At 37.3% G+C, this 27,417-nt stretch overlaps 4 protein-coding genes across 6 annotated transcripts in view; 1 reads left to right on the forward strand and 3 right to left on the reverse strand.

Annotated features, from left to right (window-relative positions):
- Window positions 1-1,335, reverse strand: part of LOC135075138 (calcium-binding protein E63-1) — a 28,996-nt gene extending 27,661 nt beyond the window's left edge. Inside the window, exon 1 of one of the 3 annotated variants that reach the window (XM_063969488.1) lies at window positions 1,250-1,335. The gene's annotated coding sequence lies outside the window, so the exon portion shown is untranslated. Of the gene's footprint in view, window positions 1-745; window positions 954-1,249 lie in introns of those variants that run through there. The other 2 variants (XM_063969486.1, XM_063969485.1) reach the window with 2 other exon arrangements.
- An 11,807-nt stretch (window positions 1,336-13,142) lies between these two features.
- LOC135075144 (serine protease 42-like) lies at window positions 13,143-17,427 on the forward strand. Its single transcript, XM_063969497.1, has 5 exons — window positions 13,143-13,298; window positions 13,645-13,864; window positions 15,093-15,199; window positions 16,492-16,685; window positions 17,216-17,427. The coding sequence occupies exons 1-5, from the start codon at window positions 13,178-13,180 to the stop codon at window positions 17,390-17,392; spliced, it is 819 nt and encodes a 272-aa protein (XP_063825567.1). The 5' UTR covers window positions 13,143-13,177; the 3' UTR covers window positions 17,393-17,427.
- On the reverse strand, window positions 17,402-23,777 carry LOC135075149 (cytoplasmic phosphatidylinositol transfer protein 1). The gene is made up of 8 exons (XM_063969501.1): window positions 23,625-23,777; window positions 23,288-23,436; window positions 23,122-23,210; window positions 23,010-23,017; window positions 22,856-22,927; window positions 22,507-22,761; window positions 22,306-22,431; window positions 17,402-19,376 (listed from the first exon to the last, which is right to left on the reverse strand). The coding sequence occupies exons 1-8, from the start codon at window positions 23,673-23,675 to the stop codon at window positions 19,230-19,232; spliced, it is 897 nt and encodes a 298-aa protein (XP_063825571.1). The 5' UTR covers window positions 23,676-23,777; the 3' UTR covers window positions 17,402-19,229.
- A 491-nt stretch (window positions 23,778-24,268) lies between these two features.
- Window positions 24,269-25,791, reverse strand: LOC135075155 (trafficking protein particle complex subunit 13). Its single transcript, XM_063969504.1, is given in 2 exon segments — window positions 24,269-25,308; window positions 25,311-25,791. Coding segments are annotated over 2 exon segments (1,212 nt in total). The 5' UTR covers window positions 25,650-25,791; the 3' UTR covers window positions 24,269-24,435.
- Window positions 25,792-27,417: the final 1,626 nt, after the last annotated feature.

The following is a 27,417-nucleotide window of genomic DNA, read 5'->3' on the forward strand; positions in this document are numbered from 1 at the left end:
TCTACACTAGTAAACATTACTTCTATGACCGCACTTTTTATGAATCAGTGATTTTTTGCACTAAAGTTAAATAAGCCTTATTTTTAAAAATAGTAAACATATTATTTAAAACACACTTCACACAAAGCCGCAGCTAACAGCAAAATTAAAAGCATTGAAATTGGATTCACAGTTTAAAAATAGCTTAGATAATGAAGTTAATCTATCTTTGATGTACTTTTACCGTTTTTAATTTATATTCAGTTTACGTGAAAAGTTAACATTTCAAACTTTCAAGTAACTAAAGTTTGTTGTATGTTACTAATTACCATTCAAATGTGCTGTTACCAGCGAAAGGAAATCGTTATTTTCGAAAAACTTGGTTAAGATTTGAACAGAAACTCCTGTTACCTATTGCAAAATAATCCACAATCATGGCACAATACTAATTCACTTCACATACACCAAAATCATATCACTTTTCCAATTTTCACTCAATCCAAAGGAGTACCTACCTACTTACCTACCTAATCATCTATCGGATGTAAACATGTCAATTACTAGGAGCACGCGGAATGCATATCAAGGAATACAGAAATAAACTTGTATGTAACGTATGGGATGCCAAACATTTGGTGATAATGATGGTGATGGTATGTGACAACTCTAAAGTTTGGTACCAACAATTTGAAATTGTAGAGTCAAGCAAGTTCTGAAAAGAGTTTGACTGTGAGAATTGAGTTAGGTAAAAGATAATGGTGGGTACCTATGTGTTGGTAGCGAAGGGCGAGGGTTGCGGTTCCAAGGCTCGGGGTCGCAAGGGCCGGAGGACTCGTGGTGGCCGGCGTGCGGAGCCGGCGGGAGTGCGAAGCTGCACCGGTGAGTCGCGCGTCGGGCAAACGTTTAATGCGCGGGTATTTCGGTATATCACACCCATCGGACAAATCGCGACCGTGCGACCCGGCCTCAACGAGCACTCTAATAATAAACTTGTTTATATTTTTTATTCTCTCCGTGACTTTTTATTCCGATTCCCTACCTCCTGCTAACTAACGGCCGAAGGCCTCGCTCGACGACCTCGAGAGCCACGTGCTCCTCTAAATAGACCGCGCGACGACACGACAGTGGAGTTTTATCATCGATAATTGAGGATTTATCGAGAGCGTGCAGCGTGAATCGGCGCCAAAATGTGGTTTTGGGATGAGTGGTATTTTGCGGGGGCGGCTGCGGCGGCTGTGGCGGCGGCGGCGGCGGCGGCGGGCGTACGTACCGTGATGGTGTCGGAGAGGGCGCTGCAGAAGGCGCCGAAGCCGGTGTGGTGCGCGGGCTGCGGGCTGGGCGGCGGGGAGCCGCCGGCGCGGTCCATGGCGCGCGCGCGCGGTTCGCGGCGGGCGGCGTCGGGAGCACTGCCGCTTGCCGCAACGACTCGCGCCCTCGCGTTACATAAACTCGCTCCTTGCCCGCTGCCCGCTCCCACCTGTCTGTTGTCGCTACGTTCTGGCATCAACGCATGCAACCCACAACAATAACACACTAAATAATTATAGAAACACTATTTTTAAGCGCACTCAACGTTTTCAGTACGACTAATTTGTACTACTTTGTCTTAACATAGATTGATTGATATGATGCACGATGGCGGTTAAATAATGACTTAATCAGTTTTATCTTTTTACCCGACTGCGGAAAAGAGAGTTATGTTCTACACGTCCTCGGTTTCTGATATATCTATGTATATTTATAATGACTATTTCTTTGGCACGCTCTGTTTGGCGAGCTAACATAAGAGGTGTCATTAGATTCTGGTTTTAATAAGTAAATGACAGTCATATTATGATAAGTAAGTGTGTAAATACATAGTAACAATTTAATATAAATGCGCAAAAAAACATATTTAATATAGGAGGAAATAAACTAATCTAGTAGGTCCACTTTACCAAAAAGAAAAGCTACGTACTTAATTAAATCTGGTGGCTTATGTGAGACGATGATAAACTTGAGATGCAGCTGCCTCGGTATTAATTCTAATGCTCATTTTTATTCCTCTTGCCAGCTGAACTTAACTTTACAGCCACAATCCACCGACTAAAAATTTAATTAAGTACCCTATATCTCAGCAAATTTTTGAATTATTTAGTATTTTCCTTTGAGTTATCTTCATTCGACGTGGAATTGTGGACAACTCTACATTACACATAGTACCATACAAATCGTTTTTATGGGTACTAAAACTCAATCAATTAATTAAGTAAATTGTGAATTTTATTAGGTTTTATACTTTTCAACAGACAATGGTTACAGAAGCGGCGGAGCTTACTCGTAATTAATGGTTCACGTGATAGAGGGCCTGCTGCGGATAGACTATTAATTGAGGTTACCTATGATAAATTGATTTTAGATCAACGGCTGAAAGGTTTTCAAATCCTAATAAATAGAGTCCAGTCAAGTTTAGGTTAAGGTAGAGACAGATATCGATAAAAATCTTATCCATTTTATCTTTTGTCCTCTTATTTACCTTTCAAAAAAAATTAATATCTGTATTTGTTCATAAAACAAAAAAGAAACTTTATTACCCATATTGTGCAAATAAAGACTGATTTGATCTGAAAGAATAGAGAGACGTCCGAACTCCCTATACCTTAAAATATTAATTAATTTGTCATGTGACAAAAAATCATGTAACGACACCACACATGTTAAAATCTATCAAGGCGTTTAGGATTCAAAGCGTGCCAAAGAATTTAACATCAATAGCTACAGAGATGCACACGAAAAACATAGTCCTCCTTTTCGGCCAGTCGGGCAAAAGAGGGACGCTGAATTGTGTGTGATGGAACAAATAGAGTACAGGATGTTTGATGTCGCCAAACGTTAATGGAAACTGTGACAGACAGCACTAACCTACTTACACGAGTTTGTGTCCTATAGGTACGCGATGATAATATGTTCTTAGGGGCACCATTGCGGTCCAGAAAGTTACCTGGCTGTAAAAAATAAGCCTCATCTATCCGGTTATTATGTTGCACATACTTTTATCTTAGCTTAGCTTAACTAAAACACGAAAATGCCACACCTTCAGTTCTAAAGCTGAAAGAATTTTGAAGTTTATAAATTCGGTAATAAAATTTTCATTAAGGAATCTAGCCATGATCTATTTTTATTGCTTACTGTTTCTATAGAACAAATATTTTTAAAATAAGCAGACAAAGTGTCATAGAGTAGAGTTTAGTAATTGTCTGTGTCATAGACAATAAACGTCAGTTGCTTTGTCATGGCTGTTTTAATAACATCAATCCCAATTACTCCTAAATACTACATGGTGTCAGGTGTGAATTTACTAGTAAAAGTGGTAGAAGCGTAACTAATGGGTGTATGGATTGACAAGCTATAATAAAATACGTGGAAAATGACGGAAGCAACTCATCACAACATAAAAAGTGAAGCGTTGTACACGATGTTGCAGCAGCCGGCCGCCATGTCGGACGAGGGCAACATAGCAACAAATTGGAGGGAATGGAAATCGGCTTTCGATTACTATATGATAGCCATCGGCAAAGAGACGGCAACTTCTAGAGAAAAATGTGCTCTGTTTATGCACGTAATTGGCAAAAGCGGGCGGGACATATTGGAGGAACTGGAATTGGACCGCGAGGCCAAGACAAATTACGATGTGCTTGTGTCAAAGTTTGCCAGTCACTGTGATCCCGGTCGCAACGTTAACTACATGAGACATGTCTTCTTTGAAACATACCAGCGAGAAGAAGGATTCGACAAATTTTTGAGCACGCTTAAACTACAAAGCAAGTCATGCGAGTTTGGTCAACTGCGTAACAGCTTGATACTCACGCAAATAATTAGAGGGATAAGAGACAACGACATGCGGGAAAGATTGTTAACTAGACCCAAATTGGAACTGGAGGAAGCGGTGTCGTGGTGTCGTGCAGCAGAAACGGCAAGCAAGCAAGCGGAACGGTGCATGGGCGGCAGTGGTGAAGCGGGCCCCGCGCGGGCCGCGACCGGCACCGACCTCGCGCTGGACGAGGTGCGCGCGCGTGCCTTCGGGGCGCGCCAGCAGCAGCGCGGGCGAGAGCCGCGTCCCCCAGCACAGCAGGAGCGCAGGAGGGAGGCAGCGGCTAAATGTGATCGGTGCGGTCGCAATCATAGTGCCAGTGACAAGTGTTGGGCTCGTAATGTGAAGTGCTATCGATGTGAGCGATTCGGTCATTTTGCTAAAATGTGTAGATCTAGGCAAGTAAGTGAGTTGAATCAGTTGAATGAGTCTGAGGATCGAGAGGACTGCGCCGAGTTACGTGAGTCATTGCTGTGTACTTTATCAATTGATGAAGTTAGTGACAATGAAAATGCTTGGTACAATGATATATTTGTAAATGATAAAAAATTGAGCTTTAAATTAGACAGCGGAGCTGAGGTATCTGTCATGTCACTGGAGGCATTTAAGAAAGTAGGATTTTGTGAAAGTTTACTTAATCAGAATCAGGCTATAATAAGAGAGGTTAGTAAATCTAAACTGCCGGTTGTAGGATATTTTGAGCCAATATTGCGGCACAAAAATAGGCAATGCAAACAAAAAGTTTATGTTTTGAACCTAAAGTGTAGCAATCTCTTAGGGCTGAATGCATGTTGTGAGCTCAATTTGTTGTCAAGATCTTATAATATTGATGAGCTAAAAAACTGTAAGATTGATGAAACTGTTTTTGAGGGCATTGGTTGTTTACCATATATTTATAAAATTGAAATAGATAAAAATGTGTCTCCAGTGGTTAACAGCTCAAGAAAAGTTCCAATAAAAATTATGCCCAAATTGAAAGATGAACTAGATAAAATGCAAGCTCAAGGCATTATTGTAAAGGAGGACTTACCCACAGACTGGGTTTCTAATATTGTTATAGTCGAGCGGCCTGGTAAATTGCGAATTTGTTTAGATCCACATCACCTAAATAAAGCAGTACGCCGTTGTCACTTTCAGCTGCCAACACTAGAAGAGGTAACAAGCAATCTTACTAGTGCCAAGTACTTTTCTAAATTAGATGCTAAAAACGGATTTTGGATGCTAAAGCTGGATGAGGCCAGCTCAAAGCTGTGCACTTTTGCTACACCGTTTGGGAGGTTCCGTTTCTTGCGAATGCCATTTGGTATCAATTGTGCTCCAGAAATATTCCATAATGAAATGTATAAAATATTTTCTATGCCAGGGGTTGAAGTATTCGCTGACGATTTACTAGTTTGGGGTGAAACTAAAATTGAGCATGATATGAGGTTACAGGAGGTAATAGAAAGAGCTAAAAAATTTGGTGTCAAATTCAATAAAGAAAAGTGTTCATTTGGGAAGTCGGAGGTACAATTCTTGGGTCACACTTTTAACAGCAAAGGTATTAGTCCAACAGGCACGAGAATAATCTCTATCAAAAATATACCAACGCCAAGTGACAAGAAAGACTTAGAACGTTTCCTGGGTATGACTAATTATTTGTCAAGATTTATTCCTAATTATTCACAACTGGCGTCCCCCTTGCGATCTTTACTTAAAAAAGAAGTAATATTTGAGTGGCTAAAAGTTCATGAAAATGCGTTCAATGAACTCAAAAACAGGATAAGTAGTGCCCCCGTATTGCGGTACTACTCGCCGCACGAGGCGGTGACGTTAAGCGTGGACGCGTCGAGTGAGGGGCTGGGCGCGTGCCTGCTGCAGGGCGGGCGGCCCGTGGCGTACGCGGCGCGCACGCTCACCCCGACAGAAAAGCGCTGGGCGCAAATAGAAAAAGAGATGTTAGCAATTCTTTTTGGCTGTTTAAGGTTCCACCAATTTATTTACGGCCATAGTGAGATTTTTGTTGAAAGTGATCACAAACCTCTTGAAACTATTTAAGAAACCTTTAAATGAAACACCACCACGGTTACAAAGAATGCTATTGAAGTTGCAAGCTTATAGTTTGCATGTGACATACAAACCAGGTAAGGAAATGCATATAGCGGATGCGTTATCTCGAGCGGCAAGCGGGACCGAGTTAAACGATAGGGATGAGGAGCTAACCGATGACATCACGGTGCACGTTAATGCATTATTTTCAAACTTAGATGCCAGTAGTGAAAAGTTAGAATTAATTAAAAGAGAAACTCAGAAAGATGAGTCGCTAAGTTCAGTGATGAATTATTACTATGAAGGATGGCCAGATAATAAACAACGGGTCAATATTGCAGCGCGGCAGTATTGGGGAGTAAGGCACGAACTACACATTATAAATGGTATTTTATTTCGCCAGAACCAATTAGTCATACCATGTAGTATGCGCAAGGAAATGCTCCGCCGGATACATGAGGGGCACCTAGGAATAGAAAAGTGCAAGAGGCGCGCGCGCGATGTCATGTGGTGGCCGGGCATGGGCGCAGAGATCGAGGAGTGCGTGCAGCGCTGCGAGGTGTGCCAGCGCCACCGCGCGACACCGCCGCGCGAGCCTCTCGCGCCGCACCCCATACCGCGCCTGCCGTGGGAAGTGCTCGCTGCGGACATATTTGAATTTAAAAGCAAACACTATTTATTAGTAGTCGATTATTATTCGAAATTTGTTGAAGTGATATCGTTAGTGAACATGAAAAGTGACACGGTGATTAACAAAATGAAATGTATCTTTTCTAGATTTGGTATTCCTCGGAAACTTGTTACAGATAATGGCACGCAGTTTACGTCGTTTGAATTTCGTGAATTTACAAAGAAATGGGAATTTGAACATGTCACTAGTTCGCCTCTGTATCCTCGTTCTAACGGGCTAGCAGAGAGAAATGTTCAAACCGTAAAGCGTTTACTTAAAAAAGCTACAGAAGATAAAACTGAATGGACTTTAGCTTTGCTCAATTTTCGAAATACTCCAGTTACGGGTGAAAAATATTCACCCGCACAGTTGTTAATGGGTAGGTCACTCAATACTAGATTGCCAGTCTCACCTAAAAACTTAATTCCAGAAAAAATTGACTCAAAAACATTAAGAAAGGACAGACAGATAAGAATAATTAACATGAAAAAGCATTATGATAAGGGCACAAAAGTAGCTAGGGATTTATCTAAAAATGACACAGTGTATATGAGGGAGGAAAATGTGTGGAAAAAAGGAAGCATTATAGGGAAGGCTGCTAATAGGTCATATTGGGTGAAAGTGGACAACGGTGGTACATACCGTAGAAATAGTTCATATATAAGAAAAGCAGTTCATAAAGACACACCAGGTCGCTATGACTACCTAGGTAGCATGCCCACAGACAATCTGCATCACCAGACTAGTGATGTGGCTCCTGCGATAACGGGGACTGCGCAGACTTCCACAACGGAAGAGAGTGGATTGGTGGAAGCTGCTCAGCCGCCTTATCGTAGAACTAGGACTGGTAGAATTGTTCATCCACCTCAAAGATATGGGTTTGAATAGAAATATTTAAACAAATAAAATATTCTCAAATGTAACAAACCGTAGTATTAAAAACGTTTATTGTTAATTATTACTTCTCTAAGTAAGATGTGTCTTATACTTTTAAGTATTAAATAAGTTAACTTCTCAAAGCAAACAGTATTATTAAAAATGTTTATTATTAAGTATTACTTCTCTACGTAAGATGTGTCTTATAGGTACTTTTAAGTATTATAGCCTGACCAGGAACATAAAAACCCTGGCATAGAGGCGCGTCAATCGCATTTGATAGTGCAACACTGAGTACAGTCGTACCTGTGTTAAATTAATAGGCTAACTTTATGTATCAGGATTAGAGGTGGGCGCCGATATAAAATTGGCCGGCGGCGGCGCGCCGACTTTTTGACCTCGGCGGCGGCGGCGTCGGCGGCGTGACCTTGTTTGACCTTTGTTCATTAGGTTTTTTTTTAAATCTGCTTTTTTTGTATCTGTCGTCAAGACTAATCAGGTGATTTGCAGTTGGTTGGGGTTTGAGCCACTAGAGTGGTTTACCCTAGTAAATTAGCTCTCTTGATCATAGATACTTTGATATTTGGATAGCGGGTTTGGCTGAGATCAGGTTCTCATGTATTTCCTAAAGGCGAGCGTACCAATGTGCCGATAAAAGTACCCTTAACATGTATTTTTAAGCTCTTTGGAGGCACATAGTTAATGTTGGATTAGCTGACTGTCGGTGGAATATTATATTCAGTTCTGTTTTATTTATATTTATGGTCTTTCCATGTCATCCTACGGTCCAGGATTTTAATGCAAGTTGATTGCAGCAATTTGTCGAGGTCTAGATTGGCTGGAGGATAAGTTTCACGTCTTAAATGATAATATGGTGAGACTTCAGGGCTTAATTACATGCGCCACTTGGTCAGCCAAGCAGCTGACTTTGGAGTCTAGTCACTTTAAGATTACAGTTACATTTGAGGAATGCCGCAGCTTTCTGGTGTCTGGGCTACTTTACTAGTAGATGTTATAGAGTATCGGACCAAGTACAGAGTCCTGGGGTACTCCAGCTCTGCAGCTAAAAAGAGAAGATTTTGTCACCGAGTTTGATTTAAAACTGTCTGTCACTGAGATAAGAATCCATCAGCAGGTAGTAGAAGTGTGCTAGAAGGTACTTTTTAATTTCATAGAGTATTCCTTTATGATAAACCCAGCTGAAGCCGCAGCGAAAGCAGACGTACAGGATTATTTATTTTCCAAACATTGTAATAATTATGTTGGTATGGTTTCTGCCAAAATTTATGGTCCGGTATACTATAATAATAATACATGGGTCATACTTAGGCAAGGGAATAAACGAGCAAGAATGGTCCTTTTCCATAATTTTAACAATATAAATGTCAGATTTTGAAGCCACGATAGCCGAACGGTGAAGGGGTCGGACTGGCCGACTCGTGATCCGGGGAACGCGGGTTCGGTCCCCGCCGCCGCTCGACTATTGTGGTGAGCTCACTCGTGACACAAGCATATTTAGCTTAGTACGAGGGGCTAACGGGAGTATTAGTAATTTGTGTAATAACAAATTACTAATAATCTTTTTAAAAAAAAAAAAAAAAAAAAAAAAAAAAAAAAAAGATTAATTGAGCGATAAGAGAATTTGTTAGGCGACTTGCCAGCCTTATGGATCATTTCCAAAGTTAAGAGGCGAGGTGACTTGCGAGGTTCTTCTCACTCAGTGTGGTCATTGTCAAGACCATGGACTTTATGGTGATCAGATCAAATGCAAGTGCTTTACGAGGGTCTATTTTGGCTATTTCTTTAGCTTAGCCATCTTTCTTAGCGTTAGTTCTTTCGTTTCAGCCGAAAGACGTCCTGCGCCGCTCGCATCCAGGCACTTCCTGCGACCTTCCCCAAATCGTCGGGTCCACCTAGTGGGAAGCCTGCCCACGCTACGTCTTCCGGCTCGTGGTTGCCACTCAAAAACTTTACTGCTCCAGCGGCCATCAGCTCTACGAGATATGAGCCCCACCCACTGCCACTTGATTTTAGCGATTCTGTGGGCTATGTCAGTCACTTTGTCCTCCTGCGTCTTTCGTCCGCAATTATTAGCGTAGTAGGAATCAATCTTCTACTTTGAACTTGAGGAGGGTAAGCGGAAATATGGCGGTCAACTCCTCAGATAGTCAAGTACAAAGATATTCAGAAGCAGCATACGAAAAGATGCAAAATGAGCCCTCTCAAATCACAATGGGAAGGTTTGGCAGCACAGCACCTAAAATGGCGGGAGATTGTGTTGTGTAGAGGCGAGTCCGCGAATTCAACGAGCAGCGCACAACTGAACTCAACGCAAAACGCGATGATGTAAATGCCGTCCATCTGCCGCCATTTACTATAATTATGTTGGCGGCGGGTAATTACTCTCAATGTGCAAGGAGTTTAGGTACCGCGAAGATCGGCTATGTAAGACATCTTCGGGCGCACCAGCGCCGCTAAGACAGCTAAGTCGAAGTGGTCACCAATAGTCACCATGACCGAAATCGGTCGGATGAATCATCATCATCAGTAGGAATCAAAGGCAGGCATAGCTGCAAGTCTCGGATCAAGTCCAATGCTTGAACTTATTTTTTTGATTGAATTGTAGATTTTTTGGATTATCCGTGTCAATGGGTTTAAATAAACCGGCTTGTCATGTCAAAGGTCTGAGATTTTTCTTGTCAGTTCGCACTCATGTAGTCCGGTAACCGGACCTAATAAGCGGAGAACACTTTGAGGGAGGTATTTTGTTGCCTTCCAGAGGTTGTGGTTCCCATTTGCATTCCGAGACATATTTGCCAATCTCTGTGTGAGTGATTCGCTTAAAGAATAGTCCAATAGTGTGGGTTATCTGCCAGACGAAGGCAGGGATTTTTTTCTTGACAGCAAGAGGGACCGGCGCCTCTCGCGATCAATTAGGTATTTACTAGACCAAGCAGTAACTTGAATAATATACTTGATTAACTGTTAATATTATTATAGTTAGTATTAAGTTACTCAATCAATTTATTAGTATATCAACGGCATTAAGTTCGCCTTGTGTACCAATTTATATGGCATTAAAGAATAAATATTATAGTTAGTTCTTCTGTTATATGGTTTACTGATGGATCAAAAATGGGCCCTAACGTAGGCTTTGGCGTGTATGGAGAGCAGCCGAAGCTTAGGCTATTTCAAATCCTGGGTAAATTTGCCTCTATCTTTTAGGCAGAAGTCTACGCCATTATTGAATGTGCGGAAGCTAACCTGCGAAAAAATTATGCCAACCACATAATTTACATTAACTCAGACAGTCATCAGGCCGCGCTGATGGCCTTAAACTTCAACTTAATCACCTCAAAGTTGGTAGAAAACTGCATGAGTCGACTGAATACCCTAGGAAAACGTAACAGAGTAATGCTGAGATGGGTTCCAGGTCACGCGGGAATTGTGAACAGTGAAAATGCCAACGAACTGGCCAGAGCGGGAGCGGAGGGAACACAATATGGTCCAGAAACTTTTTGTCCAAAAAGTCTCACTCGAATGACCCTGGAGAACATCTATTTAAACAAATCCTTTAAGACATGGTCAGACACGCCAGGATTAACTCATTCTAAAGCTCTTATAAAAGCCTATGACCGAACAGGATTAACTCATTCTAAAGCTCTTATAAAAAGCCTATGACCGAAAATGCTCTAAGCAGATCATAGGACTGAGTAGGATCAAAATGCGCATCTTAGTTCGAGCCTTCACTGGACACTGCAGCTTAAACAAGCACTTGTCCACTATGGGACTGTCCGAATCAAGAACGTGCAGGATGTGCCAAGAGGCAGATGAAACGCCACTACACATTCTCACTGACTGCGGACCTTTGATGCGCAAGCGGAGCTTACACCTGGGCAAACACATCCTAAGCCCACAAGATGTAAAAAATATCGCCCCCCAAAAGATACTGCAATTCCTAATGAATGCAGGACTCGGAGGCAAACTGTAAGGAAAATAGTGGCGATCACAATAGATCGGTACCGGTCGCAGTGATCCTAGGACTTTATTGAACTAGAATAGCCGCTCAACTCAATAAAAAATAGTTTTTCTGCGTTTGAAACACAAATTAGTAGGTACAGTATAGGAGAGGAATAAATTGCAAATAGTTTGTACAGTATCAGTATCGGCGCGCCGACAGCTGGTCGTCGGCGGCGGCGGCGTGAAAAAATTCGCGGCGGCGGCGGCGCGCCGGCGTGGCGCCCACCTCTAATCAGGATTCAGGATTACGGGCTAATTTGATATTTTCATAAATTAACCAAAAAATATTATTATAGGTAACCTGGTTTAAATAAATTAAATGAAACCATCAATCGAGCTAGTAGGATTTATTTTATTATTCATCAAATAATCAAATTCAGAACTTGAATATTCAACTGCAATATATGTTTGGTCGTGAACGCTTCAAACTCGGTACCTACTTCTTTCCCAATTCCATAAAATTCAACACTTAGAAAGTGACAGAAAATTTTAAAATAGGTAGTTGAAACAAACCACAGCTAATTTTCATAGTGGACTGTACTATACGATAAACATGACAGTCAATTTGACAACCTTTGTCGGAAACATTATTCAATGAAAATATTGTCCGAACCCTTAGTATTTCTCTTCGACAAATACTTTAACACATTGTGAACCACTTTTCTTTCACGACTATAAAAAGATTTTAGCAATTTAATTCACAAAATCAATTGCGCACATTTAAAATAAAGTTTGTTTACACTTTGACAGCAATAGACTGACATGCAAGGTGACATGTCAATGAAGTTTTCAGTTACTGTTGCCATTAAAAGAAATTAGTACCATTAGTTTTCCGCAACATGGCGAGGGTTTTTATGTTCCTGGTCAGGCTATAAATAAGTTATTTCTCAAAAATTTATTAAAAGAAGAGAGATGTCATAGAGTAGAGTTTAGTAATTGTCTGTGTCATAGACAATAAACGTCAGTTGCTTTGTCATGGCTGTTTTAATAACATCAATCCCAATTACTCCTAAATACTACACAAAGTAACTAGTTAATTCAAATGAATTAGCCCTGAAGTGTTTACTTGCACGATATGAAATAATATAGGGTTGCCGGGTAATTTGACGTAGCTTAGATTCCTGTTTAGAAGTGAAACGTATAAAATTTTCCCTTCTCAGATGTGCTCCTCGCTATTTAATCTTCAAAAGAGAGCTCAAAAATACGTGCTATATCTTATGAGATACAAAAGCAAGAACAGCTTACAAAAGTATGCTTTTGTAAATAATGTACTTCGTGTATACAAATTGTTTTGCAGAGAATAGCATGTTGTGTTGACTTCAATCAATTGCCTAGGTAAAAAAAGGGCATAACATGCTTACAATATTAAATGAGGAACGAGACAACCAAAACTGAGAGTTTATGTTTATGGCTTTACAAGGCGACACACAACAGGGATCATGGTAAGAAATAATTTTGCTCTCGCATCTGTAATTAGTGTCAATTATTCAATTCATTGGCGCAAACACCCTGTATAATAACAATGTCAAAAACACAATTGCGAGTAGGTATTTTACCAAAAACGCATTGAAATGAAAGCAACTGTATGTACTTTACGACATCATTACACGCTACTTTAGCCGTTCGTATAGAAAACATCTGTTTATACATTATTGTCACGATTTTCCACGATATAATAAGGTACGTCGGTATGCAATGAGAACAATTTGCCATTAATAAAGTCTAGTTAGTGCTGATAATAATCTACACTTGAAATGTCTGCTAAAATTTACTTCGTGGCTCATTTGCTCAAAGTATTAATTTTCTTTTTGTGCTTAAGAATTTCGCACAGCGGAAGGATTAGAAGGATTGTAAACGGAATGCCTGTGTTGTGCGGTAGATATCGTATCAGTTTTTATTACTTTTGCATTCTTTTTTTACATTTTTAGACTAGTCGTTCCCGCGCCTTTATAGCGCAAACTAAAGCGAAGCGAATAAGCGCGGCATGTAACGCTCATGAGACGAATTTATGAAATTTCGAATGAATCATGAATTTAACCAATCTGATCCTGCAAATTAACTCTATCATAGAGATTAACGCGTATTGAAAATATCTGAAAGTATGGTGATGTGCGGTGGATGTGACTAAGAAGAAAATACTCGTATATGTAGAGGTGTTCAATTTACAGACAATTCACAACACATTCAACTTCTGAAAAAATTAGTTTATTTGTATTGGCAGGCGAGCAGCCTCGCGTCGCATCCATTCGGAACTCTACCACCGGTCAGCACCTTTGTGGAACTACCCTCGTATCGCCAGAATTCGCCATAACAGCAGCCCATTGTGTTCTGCAGCCAGTCGACCAATACGTTCTGCGGTTGAACAATTACTGCGTTGGTGAAAACGAGACCTACCCTGAAGCAGACGTAGTAGACATCATTATCTACGATCAGTATGACAGGTATGTAGGGCTTCTAGCACTTGTGTATAAAACATATTGGCTAATGCCCCAGCGGCAACAGATTTTTATTAATTTATAGCCTGACCAGGAACATAAAAACCCTGGCATAGAGGCGCGTCAATTGCATTTGATAGTGCAACACTGAGTACAGTCGTACCTGTGTTAAATTAATAGGCTAACTTTATGTATCGGGATTCAGGATTACGGGCTAATTTGATATTTTCATAAATTAACGAAAAAATATTATTATAGGTAACCTGGTTTAAATAAATTAAATGAAACCATCAATCGAGTTAGTATGATTTATTTTATTAAACATCAATAATCAAATTCAGAACTTGAATATTCAACTGCAATGTCTGCTCATGAACGCTTCAAACTCGGTACTTCTTTCCCAATTCCATAAAATTCAACACTTAGAAAGTGACAAAAAACTTTAAAATAGGTATTTGAAACAAACCACAGCTAATTTTCATAGTGGACTGTACTATACGATAAACATGTCAGTCAATTTGACAACCTTTGTCGGAAATATTATTCAATGAAAATATTGTCCGAACCCTTAGTATTTCTCTTCGATAAATACTTTAACACATTGTGAACCACTTTTCTTTCACGACTATAAAAAGATTTTAGCAATTTAATTCACAAAATCAATTGCGCACATTTAAAATAAAGTTTGTTTACACTTTGACAGCAATAGACTGACATGCAAGGTGACATGTCAATGAAGTTTTCAGTTACTGTTGCCATTAAAAGAAATTAGTACCATTAGTTTTCCGCAACAAGGCGAGGGTTTTTATGTTCCTGGTCAGGCTATAAAATTAATATACCGTTGTAGAGCCTTACAGCAATGCTATAAAACCAACTATCCTATGATTAGTACTGAACTGAAAAATTAGGAATCGAACTTCGAACCAAAGAGTCCAAATGTCTAATCACATAACGAACTAGAAATTTAACTCGCATATTTTTCACGTTATGTTAAAATAAATTGTATTTTAGTGTGGACATTATCGTATGGTTTTATCGGTGTAAGTAACTTATGAAGCCCATATTAGGTAGGTACAACAATAGGAACACCATAGTAAAACCTGATCCATTTGGCCGATATTACGTAATCTCTGCCCTAGATACAAATCCAATTCGAACTTAGCAAGACTCGAATCAACGAAGGTTTATCTGCTAATCAGGGCTCCGCATCAATGCTAACTTTGTATGGTTTCAGGTACTCGTCGACGCATGATATAGCCATCCTGCAGATACGGCTCGAACTAAACAATGTAACTTGGTTAAACGAGTCTGTGTTGCCAGCGTCGTCATTTGGTTTATCGAGTGAGAAAGGGTTTTAAAACAATTATGTGTATTTAAGTATTATATTCAGCTTTATCCGTTCATCCCATAGTAACTACAAGCTTTGCTTAGAGATCGCGCAGTGTAAGATGTCCAAGGATATTTTTTTTTTATTTAACGAGGGTAAACGGGACTATTCCCACCTCTCGTTCCCACCACTGCAACTCCTGTGTAGCCAGGATCTACAGCTTGACCGCCACAAAAACCCAACCAATGAAGGTCAAGTTTGTCCCGGGGGAAAGTTAAACTGTCATTGGACCCGCAACGAAATTAATCAGTGGGTCTAGACAAAGTGCAAATTATGATCGCAAACCAGTCGAAAAGTGGTCGAAAAGCCCCTTTTTTGTATGGAGTTTTGACAGATTCGATTTTCGATTCGATCAAAAAGTGCGTTTTGTCTAGGGGGGCAGAAGAACTCCTGAGTTCGAAATTAAGGTTCGACTTCCCTCCATTGCAAAGCGGATGACAGGTGACAAACAAAGGTTTAAAACCTTTAAGAAAAAGATTATGCACCACGGACAATAAATTAAATTAAGGGGGCCTATCTTATGAGCAATACGATAAAGAAAGAGAAGAAGAAAAAAGAAATAACGAGGGTAAAGTTACTTACCCTGAAAATTTTAGTCTGGGCACGGAACTAACTGGTGCTGTCTTTCTCTAAGTTCGAATTAAGTTATCAAAGTTATAACTGAAATCAAACACTGGACATGGTTCCATGCCATCAACACTCAATAATGATTTATCTTTAAAGTAAGGGGCCCCCAGTTTAGATTGAACTGGGCTGGGAGAGAATTCCCTGTGGCATAAAGTTCGCCTTTTGTATTAAAGTTTGTGCATTTAGTTTAAAATAAATTACCTAATGAGAAAAAGAATCGAAACATCACCGACACACATTTAGTTTATTTAGTTCACCATTTCAAAGTAGGAAACTACTAGTAAGTAGGCTTACCAGCCGTTTGTATTAAAAAACAAACGTTCCATTGAAACCTTAAATCTATTTCCCAAACAAATTACAAGACTAGACCGTTTTTTCTTTGATGTATACGGCGCCAAAACTATTATTAGAAGCCGCCAGCCAGACATCCTATTCATATAAAAACTCAACATTTATTTGCATTTAGGTATCTCAAAATAAGGGTTCATCCTATTCATAAGACTAAGTTATATTTTTTTACATAATGACTACTTAATGAATGATAATAATAATAGTCAGGTAATGTTTTAATCCAATTACGAAAAGCGAATTTATCGTACTACCATTATTTATTTTCTAGGTGATGACTGCTCGATATACGGCTACGGGTACACGAATCCCCTTACGACAGAAGTTTCAGAGAGGCTACTCGAAGGCAGAGTAGAGACGATGTCGCTGGATGAATGCATAGAGCGACTCGGACCGTACGTTGCCCCAGCGTACGACAGCGGTATGATGTGCGCAGTTGGAGAGAGCGGGGCCGACGCGTGTCAGGTAAACTTGTTTCTAATTTATTGGACTTGTAATGTGTAAATTTAACATCTAACTATCTATATGATATTGACTTTTATTGGAACTGTATTAATATTACCACATGATTTTTGACATCAATAAATTAATATTTTTATTGCACCACGTTGGGCGCCAAACAGGCACGTGTGAAGGGCTATAGAGGCGATTATCAAAAATATCTTGGTCGATAATCAGTTGATTGCAAATGCCTATAAAAAGAAAAAGGTCTGATGGTCTTTGGAACTAAAAGGACGTAGTCATCGTCGGTCCACCTGGTGTAGGCCTGCCTGCAATAATTGCTAATAGGACGTCATTCACAGTAAAAACCAAGTAGGTAACTAAAATTAAAAATTTATAAAAGAAAATGGTTTGATATGTCCGTTATGCTGAACGAAGAGTTCATAGTTGAATCGTTTCCTTACAGAATTTATGCGTAAGTAAACAATTGAATAGTCATAAAAAGCTCAATGCAACAGATCGCTTTAAATGTACCAAAACTTGTTTTATTTCAGGGTGATTCCGGAGGTCCTCTATTCTGTGGTAACAGTACCATTTTACAAGGCGTAAGTAGCTACGGAATGAGCTGCGGCGTGTCTGGTCTTCCAGGAGTGTACACGAGTATAGGCGCTCATCTGAACTGGATCCGTACTGTTCTGAACAAGGGAACACAGAATCAGACGACAGAATAAAAAAGATGATTTCATTAAATTCTTTATTTTCACAACGATGTTATTCATTACAACCATGGAAGCTTAAATAACATTGCAACACCTTTAACGAAAATATCTACGTTTGAAAACATAGCAATATAATCTAATGCATTGCGGAAAATATTATGTACGCGTCCGGTATATTACTATTTACTAATGTAAACAATCACAACAGCCGTCGAATATAAAGTGGAATGACGAAAAAATACATAAACATAACTTGTTCATTGGAAAAATATTTATCTACCTAGTTTACCTAAAAAAAAAATCTAGAACAAATGACGCACATATATGTAGAAATATGTTTAGCTCCAGCACATGTAAAGGTCAAGTAAGGTTCGGATATACAACCCCCACGCCAACTTAACTTTATTTTGTTTAAGATGAATTTCTTAAATTTTAAATACTCACACCAACATATTACTATGCTTTGCACCCATTACTCACATTTCAATACCGGAAATATCAAATAAAATGGCACCGATAAGAAAATTCTATACTTATGTATCATAGATAGTATGGGCCCAAATCAGAGTTAATCTTTTTCTTATCTAAAATTAAGTCTAGCATGAAAACCAAAACTTACAGTTTTACACACCCGATAAGTTATTTAAGTATGTATACATATATTTTATACCTCGGTATGTCTGTACATTATGTACATTTATAAGTAGTAGTAATTATGTAACATTTCAGATTCAATATTATAGAGTACATACACAATCATCTGAAACTACGTTTTCATGCATACATTATTCTGGCAAGTATACATATACTTTTACATATTCAGAGATGCTTAAGATTTTTTTTATTTGAAGTAATTTGGTAGAGCCTTCGAACAAAGATACACGTCAATTGACTAGTACATTAACATTTATGCTTATTTTGTACTCAAAAATACACCTATAGGTTGAACACGGTTTGAGAATATTTTTACTTTGTTTATCATTGAACTACACAATGGTTTAATTTTATTTAAATAAACATTCAATAGATAGAATTGAGTATCACCTTATAATATACTTTTGGTCAGAGTCACATTATAAGTATATAGTTTGTCCTGTATACTTCAATTATACATAGACATAAGTAGTTTATATTTCGAGTAAGAAATTTATTGAATACTTTAAAGTACCTAGTCCACTACTAACTCTTAACAATACAATGTAGTATATAAATTTGATATAAAGGCCATCAAGAAGTCAAGATAACACTTACATATTGATATATTTTGTCCCAATTACAACACAAACAAAACATATTAATACATCTATACAACAAATTTTCAACTAAGTGCTAACACATTTCACCATGTTTCCACATAAAATATTCCTATCACATACATTAAATTTCTACAAGACCTCATTCCCATTCTACTTAAAATTTATCTTTGGAGGCATCTGTTACTGTACAATTTGTAAGACAAAATATTATTTTAATGTAGTAAATAAGCTCGCCACGCCTGAAGAACTACGCAAGTAACACTAAGCCATTTAATCTCAATTTTCTAATAAAAAACGTACATATTTAACAAGTGAATGTAGGCATTATTTATTGCAACTTAGCAATGAATAAATTAAACTATAAATCCTTATGATTTCATTTAATAAGCTATTAAAATAGGAACTAAATTGCCACTATATGAAAGCCATCTCTTTACTATTTATTTATTTAGGAAAACCAGGGTTTTAGCCTATAGCCCATTTCTGGATGACATGATATGAGTCTATAGAAGGCATTAATGAACACATGGTCACAAACTTAAACCCTGTAACGGCAATGAGATGAGATCATCAAACAGTGTAGTAAGTTTAATTTATGACCATGAGAACCATGACTTAGTTTCACCTGAAGGGGTGGAGCCAGGGCTTTTAGGTGATTTCGGAGTATTTGGTTTAGATTCCGATTTCTTCTCTTCGGTATTCTCAGGGGCCTTTTCTGCTTCAGTAATTGTAGATTTCAGCTGTAATCAAACAAAGTAAAATTGTCATATGGATACCCCAGTAGCATTTTACTCCATTTAAGAGTTCACATTTAGTTCCAATGTGTACTTAAAGCATTAGTACAGATCACTCGTGATGTATAAGCTGTATTATTGCAATTAATTACACCTATACCTGTCTAAGGGACTTATAGGAGTGTAGACTAGTGTAGAGTTATACTTTTATACGATTGTTGGTGTTATAATACTCTAACAACTATCCTTTAGTCAGCCATCTGACTAAGAGCATTATAGGAGGGTAGAGATACGGCAACCGCTGTTTAACGGCCTACTTGTACGATGTTATAGAGCTAGCATTTTAATAGAACACACGTGGTCATTTATAAAGCCAAAGGCTGTTATGTTTACTTGTTTTAGACTGTTATACAGCTAGTAGCTGTAGTAGGACTTGTTTGTGATAATTAAAATAACCTTTTTTTACTATCTGTACAAAAGTGTTTCAATGGTTCGCATGTACACTGTAGGCTGTTAAAAGGACTATATGTGTTGTCCATTAACATCAATAGCAGTTTATTTGTCCACAAGTACTACTCTTATTTGCTTTAAGCTGAACACGAATGTGAATGTGATATTCTATTACACATTTCCCCAAGCCTGTTTTTAGTTGTTCATGGTGGTTCTGTACATGATGCAGAGGAAAATATTATGCCTGAACCTGAAATTTCCCTTCAAAATATACAGATATCAGAGTGTGATGATTGCAGTTCTAGTGATAGTGAATACCATTTTGATTTGGACAATTATTTAACCTTTCGCAAAAAAAATAAGAACATGGGCTATTGAAAATCGTATTCCTCATTCCGCTTTGAATAAATTGTCAAGCATAATAAACGAATTTAAACCGGGAACACTACCGTCTGATGCTTTAGGTATTCATACTTGACTATTAGTATCTGGGCTAGGCGATTTAACGGACATTAATATTTTTTATTGCGGATCTCTAAAATTTCAGTATTTGAAAGAATTAAAGATACACAATTGACCTGAACTAGGTACATCTTAAAACTGTACATAAGTTCACATTAGAATAAATTTATAGACATTAGCGCTGTAGTGGTACAAATGTGGAACTTCATATAGATAACAGCATTCTAACAGAACACATGTGAACCTAATATACGCTCACCGCATTAAATTGGAGTTATAACAGTTCACATAGCCGTATTTCATTTCCACCATTTTGTTCTACATAACCTAAAATATTTATTTACCAAATAAATCTCCAAAATTAATGCAGATTTATCACAAAATTCGCAGATAGAGCGATTGAGTTTTGGTTTCATGTTATAATTAATTACCGTAATATAATTATAATGCCAATCCAATATCAAAAACTGAAAATTGTAGATTTCCTCTCAACCAGTTTTAAATATTTTAAAATGAATATCGCGTTTTTACAGAGGCGCGTAAATATTTTAGCTGTAAATATGTATATGTTACGGCTAAAGATAGGTGCGAACATAAACTTAAGATTAGCCGGCTAAACTTAAGTTTATCTTCGAGAAGCAGCTAAAGTTCGATAACATGTTAGTTTGCGTCGTGATATTCCATCTTTAGCCGGCTAATGTGCACATTAGCCAAAACGAAACGGCTAAAAATGTATTCGAATTAATGCTAATGAAAAGTCAACATCAGGTGGACAAGGCTTTCAAAGATGTCATTGCAAGACAAAATGTTGTACACGCAAATGCCGCTGCCGAATAAATAATGTTCTTTGTAATTCGAAATACCATTCTAGTTCATCATGTTCCAACAAATAGCTCCATATTATTTAACAATTGTGACTAGATATTGTTTTAAGTAATTAACACTGAAGAAGTTTTATTTTGTAATTTTAAATACCTACAAAAGATTCTGTAATGACCAAATGGTTCCTTATTATATTATTTTAATGATTAGGTAGATATTGTTTTAAGTAATTAATATTTTGTTATTAATAATTGTAATTTTGAATACCTATAGGTACATAAAAGTTATGTGAAATGAAAGTGATTATTTTTTAATAAAGTTTTTGTGTCAAAATAGTAAACATTATTACATTGTTTCCTTTTCCATTTCCTTCTACATTTTTAGCCAAGGGCCTGCGGTTACACTTAAGTTTAGCCGGCTAAAGATAGAAGAAACTAACATTAACACCTCGTCGAAAATAAACTTAAGTTTAGCCGGCTAATCTTAAGTTTATGTTCACACCTACCTTTAGCCGTAACATATACATTTCACGATAAAGTTGCATTCCCAATGGCATTAACATTATTAAGTATTTAAAACCCGTGTTATTATTTGCATAAATGATTATCCGCCCGAGTTGTTTCCCTCTTGGCACTCACGTACAAATACCAAACTAATATTAAAATGTGGAAATAATTTAAGACACACGTGAACTTTAGGTAGCATTGGAGTACTTTTGTCGGACTTTATAACTTTGAAAGCTGTGCATTTAGCCACTTGTTACTCTTTATTACACTCACGTACGTTGTATGGTTCACACTGCGTCCCATATAGTGCCGTAAGTCAGCCTTAAGTCCGATGTTACTACTTAAACTGCTATTATAATGCTATTATACTGCTAATGTACCACCATAGTGAACTTAAGGCTGTCTAATTTGTGCCCAAACTGGTTCTATAAAAGCATTATAGCAAGCTATACAGCTCGTATACAGCTGACATACACAGCTTGTGGAGTACATGTGAACGACTAGTGAACTCTTAAATGGAGTAAAATGCTACTTGGGTAGTAGACAGCAAGCAAGTTGCAAATTGGAATTATAGTAAAAATATTAATTCATTTAATCTTTTAAGTGATACTACGTAACTTCCAAATAATAGAGTGTGCCAATAAAACTTAAATTAGGGTTGGAAGGATCTCTACTTAATACTTTATCAAAATTACCTTTATGTTTGTCTTGGCTTGCATGTCACGCTCATATTCCCTTACATCCTCGATAGTCATGTTGTACCAGTCATCCATCCAAGCAAAGGCTTGACGATGTCCGAGGAGCAAGATTTCTCGGATCGCCTATAAAAACAATTATTATGTTCATATGACATCATGATTTCAAAAGAAAATATTTTTAAGAAAATCTAAACTAACCCCCTGAACATATTCTTCTACTTTAGTCTGCAGGCCCCACACTTCAAACTTCACGCTGACAGCCTTGTAGCAGCACATGATGGGCTGGTGTGTGTCCCTCCAGCCTTCAACCAAGGGGCCACGAGAAGTCTTCTCTGACTTGAAGAACTTTGGATCTTCCGCCTCTTTATAGTGGTGAGGCTTGATTTCATCATAGGCAATGTCCAGGAAATCCACTTCCCTTTGTGCCAGTTCTTCATCAGTTAAGCCAAGACACTGTAATACGTTATTATTCTTGTAAGTAATGAATATTTTGTAAGATATTTTACCCAAAAAACCTCTTATTTATTTATAATAATAATAGACTTACATTATCAGTAGTCCCGTTGTTATCTTCATATCTTGTTTGTATTGATATCGCAAATTTGGGAATGAAGGAGCACTGTAAAATATTTAAAAGTTTTAGCTTTTGTATTTCCTGATCAGATTCATGCTAATATTAATAAAATTAAATCTCTACTCACCGTATATTCTAGTAATGAAGGTTACATGAAAAAGAAAAATATTAAATTATTTTAACAAAAAGATAGCCAAAGGTTTTTTAATACCCAAATCATTTGAATAATTGATATTTACCTGTGATGGTGTATGGATAGTAGTTCCATGCTTTCTCAGTCACATAAAATATTTTGGGAATCAGTGATTGGACCCAATAGGGTAGATGGCTGAAACAATGAGTAAATATTAGGTTTATGATGATTGTAAAATACAATTCATACTGATGACTTAAACAATTACAAACCTGGATAGATGAATTCTTTTCTCAGTGTATTGGCCCTGCCCATTGATCTCGTCGGTTACTTGTTCATTGGCGACCACTTCCACACCTTCGCCATTACTAGATTGCTCGAAACTATGCCGAGCTATCATGTAGAGTTGACCAATACGATACTGGAGATAGACAAAAGAAAACGAACATTTTCTTTATAGAAAATCATAAATAAACTTACTCTAAAACAATGGCAATTATCAATTAGGTTAGGGAGAATAACTGAATAGGATAACTATTTGATTTAATAAGTTTTCCTAATTATTTATTGTGGACAATGTAGCGTTTGGAGAAAAGATTAATTTATTACCTCCTCCACTGTCATCGGCATACAAATCCTATATTCTTTGGTAAACACCATTTTGGGGCACACAAAGTTATAGTAATTTAATTTAATTATAATCAGAAAATATTACAAAGAAACCAACTCAATCACGCACCACCAGACCAGCAACAATTTTACTACTAATGTCAATGTCAAAATTGTCAAAGTCGGAAAAAGCAATCAAATGTCAAATGTCCTTGTTCCGTATCGGACCTTGCCTTGTACAAAATTATAGGCCTTTGAAGATCAAAAAAATATGAGAGAGAATATATATTTTTTTTGACCAAATATAAAAAAATCACCTGTATTGAATAGAGCCGGATTTCCAGCGCGTGTTTTGCCTTACACGATTTATAGCATATTTTGTTGAATGTTGTCATGTTTTTGTTGATTGCGCTGGAGAGACCCGGCTTAACGCACGCAAAGGACTTTTAGGATATCTTCAGACAAGTCCTCTCTCTGATCTCGCGGATTTATATCTTTCTTGCATTTATATGTATAAAAAATCTAGTTCGAAAGAATGCGGAGTCTTCCTTTTTCTAGTAATAATGTTAACCCTTGAGGAGAGAAGAGAGGGAACAAAGATTTAATTAAATGTAGAAAGAAAACTAAGAACAATAGAGCCCATTATTTATTTCAGTATAATTTTAGAATGAAGTAGTTTAATACACAATCTGGTACTAATAAACCTCAAAGTTAAAAAAAGTAAATAATGTTAATTAAATTAATTAATTAACTTATTTTAATAATATTATTATAAACAATTCACTAAGAACTTGGTAATTTTAAATCTAATTTAACATACATAAATAGAAGCTAAATAGTCATAATCATAAGTTCTCTTTAAAAATAGATCAACTAAAGATAATCCAGTAATATTATGGAGACCAGTGTTAATAGGTAATGCTGTCAGATTTACGTAAACAGATTTACCAGGTTCCAGGGGACCCAATTTCCTATTGGAAACTCCACACCACAACATACTGGAGTCTGGGAGAGATCTGAGTTTCAAAATTAAATTCAAAGTTCTTTCACTGGCATTAACTATTTTGCATTTGAAGTCAAATGGCTCATCAACTGTAGCTTTACTTGGCAGCAACTCATAGGTTAATCTCACATCTCCGTACTCAGTGGTCATTCTTTGCAACTGACTGGTTTGCAGTCTGCCCTTCTCTCCTAAATTCGATCTCCATACAATATCAAACTTTCCAATGTTCTTGGCAGCTGTTAACAGCTTAATTTCCTTTGCTATATTTTCTTTCGGGGTTAAGCAATACAGATATTGGCAACTCTCTTGAGGTTGAAGTAGTGTGATATCACCAAACACTGATAATCCTTCCTTCTCACTGACAATCTCATTCAGGGACTTCACAGAGAATTGTTGGGAACTTTCCAAAGAAACTTGCTCCAGTGTGATTGGGCCAGAAGTAATATTTTGTACTTGAGCTTCCAAATACACATCATCCGACTCAGCATTGTAAAATTTAGTTTTCACATCAAGTGGTTTCATGACTTCAAACTTGAAGAACTTTCTAAAGGAGGCTAATGTATTGTAGTTAGACATGTAGGTGACTTCACAGACCAAAATATGAGTACCCAGATCCTTAACTTCATGATGTATCACATCACTCAGTGTTTCATCAACATCTAGCATTGTGAGTGACTTTGTTGGGTAGATAATGGAATTCGCTGTGAATTAGTCTGGAGATCTGCTTTAATTGAAACACTCTGTACAGGCTGATTAGTTTCATTATGAACACAAACGTAGCAAGAAAACGTTTCGCCCAAATAGATGTTACCAAAACTTTGAGGAAGTAAGAGAAATTGACCAGCAGCAAGTGTTTCCATCTGAGTGACTGATGTAGCATCTTCTTTTAAGTAATTATTCAGGATATTACCCGGTAAATCTTTAGAATCGCATGTAACAATTTTTGGGCTTATTAATGCTGGTTTTGTCAGTCGCATCACTTTCAACGCCACCAAGTGTTCAACCACTTCTTTAGGATCCATATTGGTCACGAAATGTATTTAGAGTAATATTTTCAATGGTTAAAGATAAAAGGACTTCAATGAAAAATCTGAGAAAATTGTGTTCACAAGTCAAATCACAACACAACAACACAGCTGGCTGGCCACAGATATGGATTGTGTCAAAGAGCATAAAAGAGTAAGAGACGGCACTCCATAGATATTTTTTGAGCTCACGCACACATATGCATTTTAGAGAACGACCCGCAAATCTTTACCAACCGCACAAACTACAGGCGGAGCTACCAACATAATGCCTTATTTTCTGACAGTATTAGTGACGTTCGTAATAACTTATCGATTATCGATACTTTGCTAGGGTTGTAATTGCATATCGATATCTAGTATAGGAACCTTCAATATTTTAATGATTACTATTTTTATTTTATACTATGTGTAAGTAAAACGAAGTTTTGTAACGTAAATTATTTATTTCGAAATAAAATAGGTATATTACAATAAGTATTGAACATGACATAGCAGTTGTAGGCATGAGGAATTATTGAAAATTATAACAAAGTACAGAAATGATAATTTTGTAAACTTTTATTTTCACAACTTTTTCTAAGAAAAAATAGGATTTTTATTTATAAACATCTTTAATTTTCTTATCAGCTGATCGAACCTCAGCCCTAAGATTACTTTTCAATGCTTTGTTGCTGTGCTTTTTTACTTTTGTCAGCAAAATTGTTTTCACTTTTTATGAAGCTGTCATTAATGATTTTACAACTTTTTCTTAGAAAAAGGTAACTTAATATTTTAAACATCTTATCATAAATTTCTTTATTATGTTGTTGACATTTAAACCAACTAAAATTACAATTTGTACTCAACATTAAGAAAATGAATTTTCCAACATTTTCCATATATATCTGGTCGGCAATATGGTCATGATAAAATTGTTTAGCTTCATTTACGGTGGTACATAATTGAATTGTTGGATAAACGAGACTTTTTTTATCATGCCACCATTCGCGAAGAGATATATATGCATACAAATCATTGTCAACAGGAGTTTTCACGCTCAAACACTCTTCACAAATTAAACAAGAACTGTTCTGTAATAGTTTGGCAGCTAAATACCCGCTTACATATACTACTGGTTGGTTTTCAAGGCTACACAAATTTTCAATGGGCTGTTCTAAGTTTTCAGGGTCCGGGATAGACAACACAGGATAAAATTCAGTGTCTGTGGAATCTTGAACATTAATTTTTATTTCTGTTGTTTTTAAATTAGTTTTTAAAATGTCTTTATATTCCAGCATATGTTTATTGTTGTCTGCTTCACAATTAGCACTTCTGCTATGAGGCACTTTCAGCCCAGTAACCATGCTTGTTTTAAGCGCTGCAGTAAAGTGCGTGATAGTGGGATTTCTATTGGTTACACTGTGTTGCCTAATGATTCCAAATAAGTTTTCCAGAGAGTCTTGGTTAAACTGTCTAAGGTTCATATATTTAAACCCTTCATTCTTTAACTTTTCCCAAATATCGTTTAAGGATTTGATAGATATTTGATATCCCTTTACGCATTTAACATTTTTTAGTATCGTGTTTTCTGCTGTTATAAATTTTATGGTTTTTAACTTATCAGTATAAAAGGTCCAAGACTCAATGTGATTACTTGATGTAGAAACATTTTCCCGGATCCCTTTCTTTACGTCATTTAAAGATGATGGACCATTTGTACAATCAAATAGTTTATCTAACTGTTCAATCACAAATGCTGTATCATTGCAATCAGAAACTTCTT

The sequence above is a fragment of the Ostrinia nubilalis genome, chromosome 10 (genome assembly GCF_963855985.1).
Source record: "Ostrinia nubilalis chromosome 10, ilOstNubi1.1, whole genome shotgun sequence".
Lineage (NCBI taxonomy): Eukaryota > Metazoa > Arthropoda > Insecta > Lepidoptera > Crambidae > Ostrinia > Ostrinia nubilalis.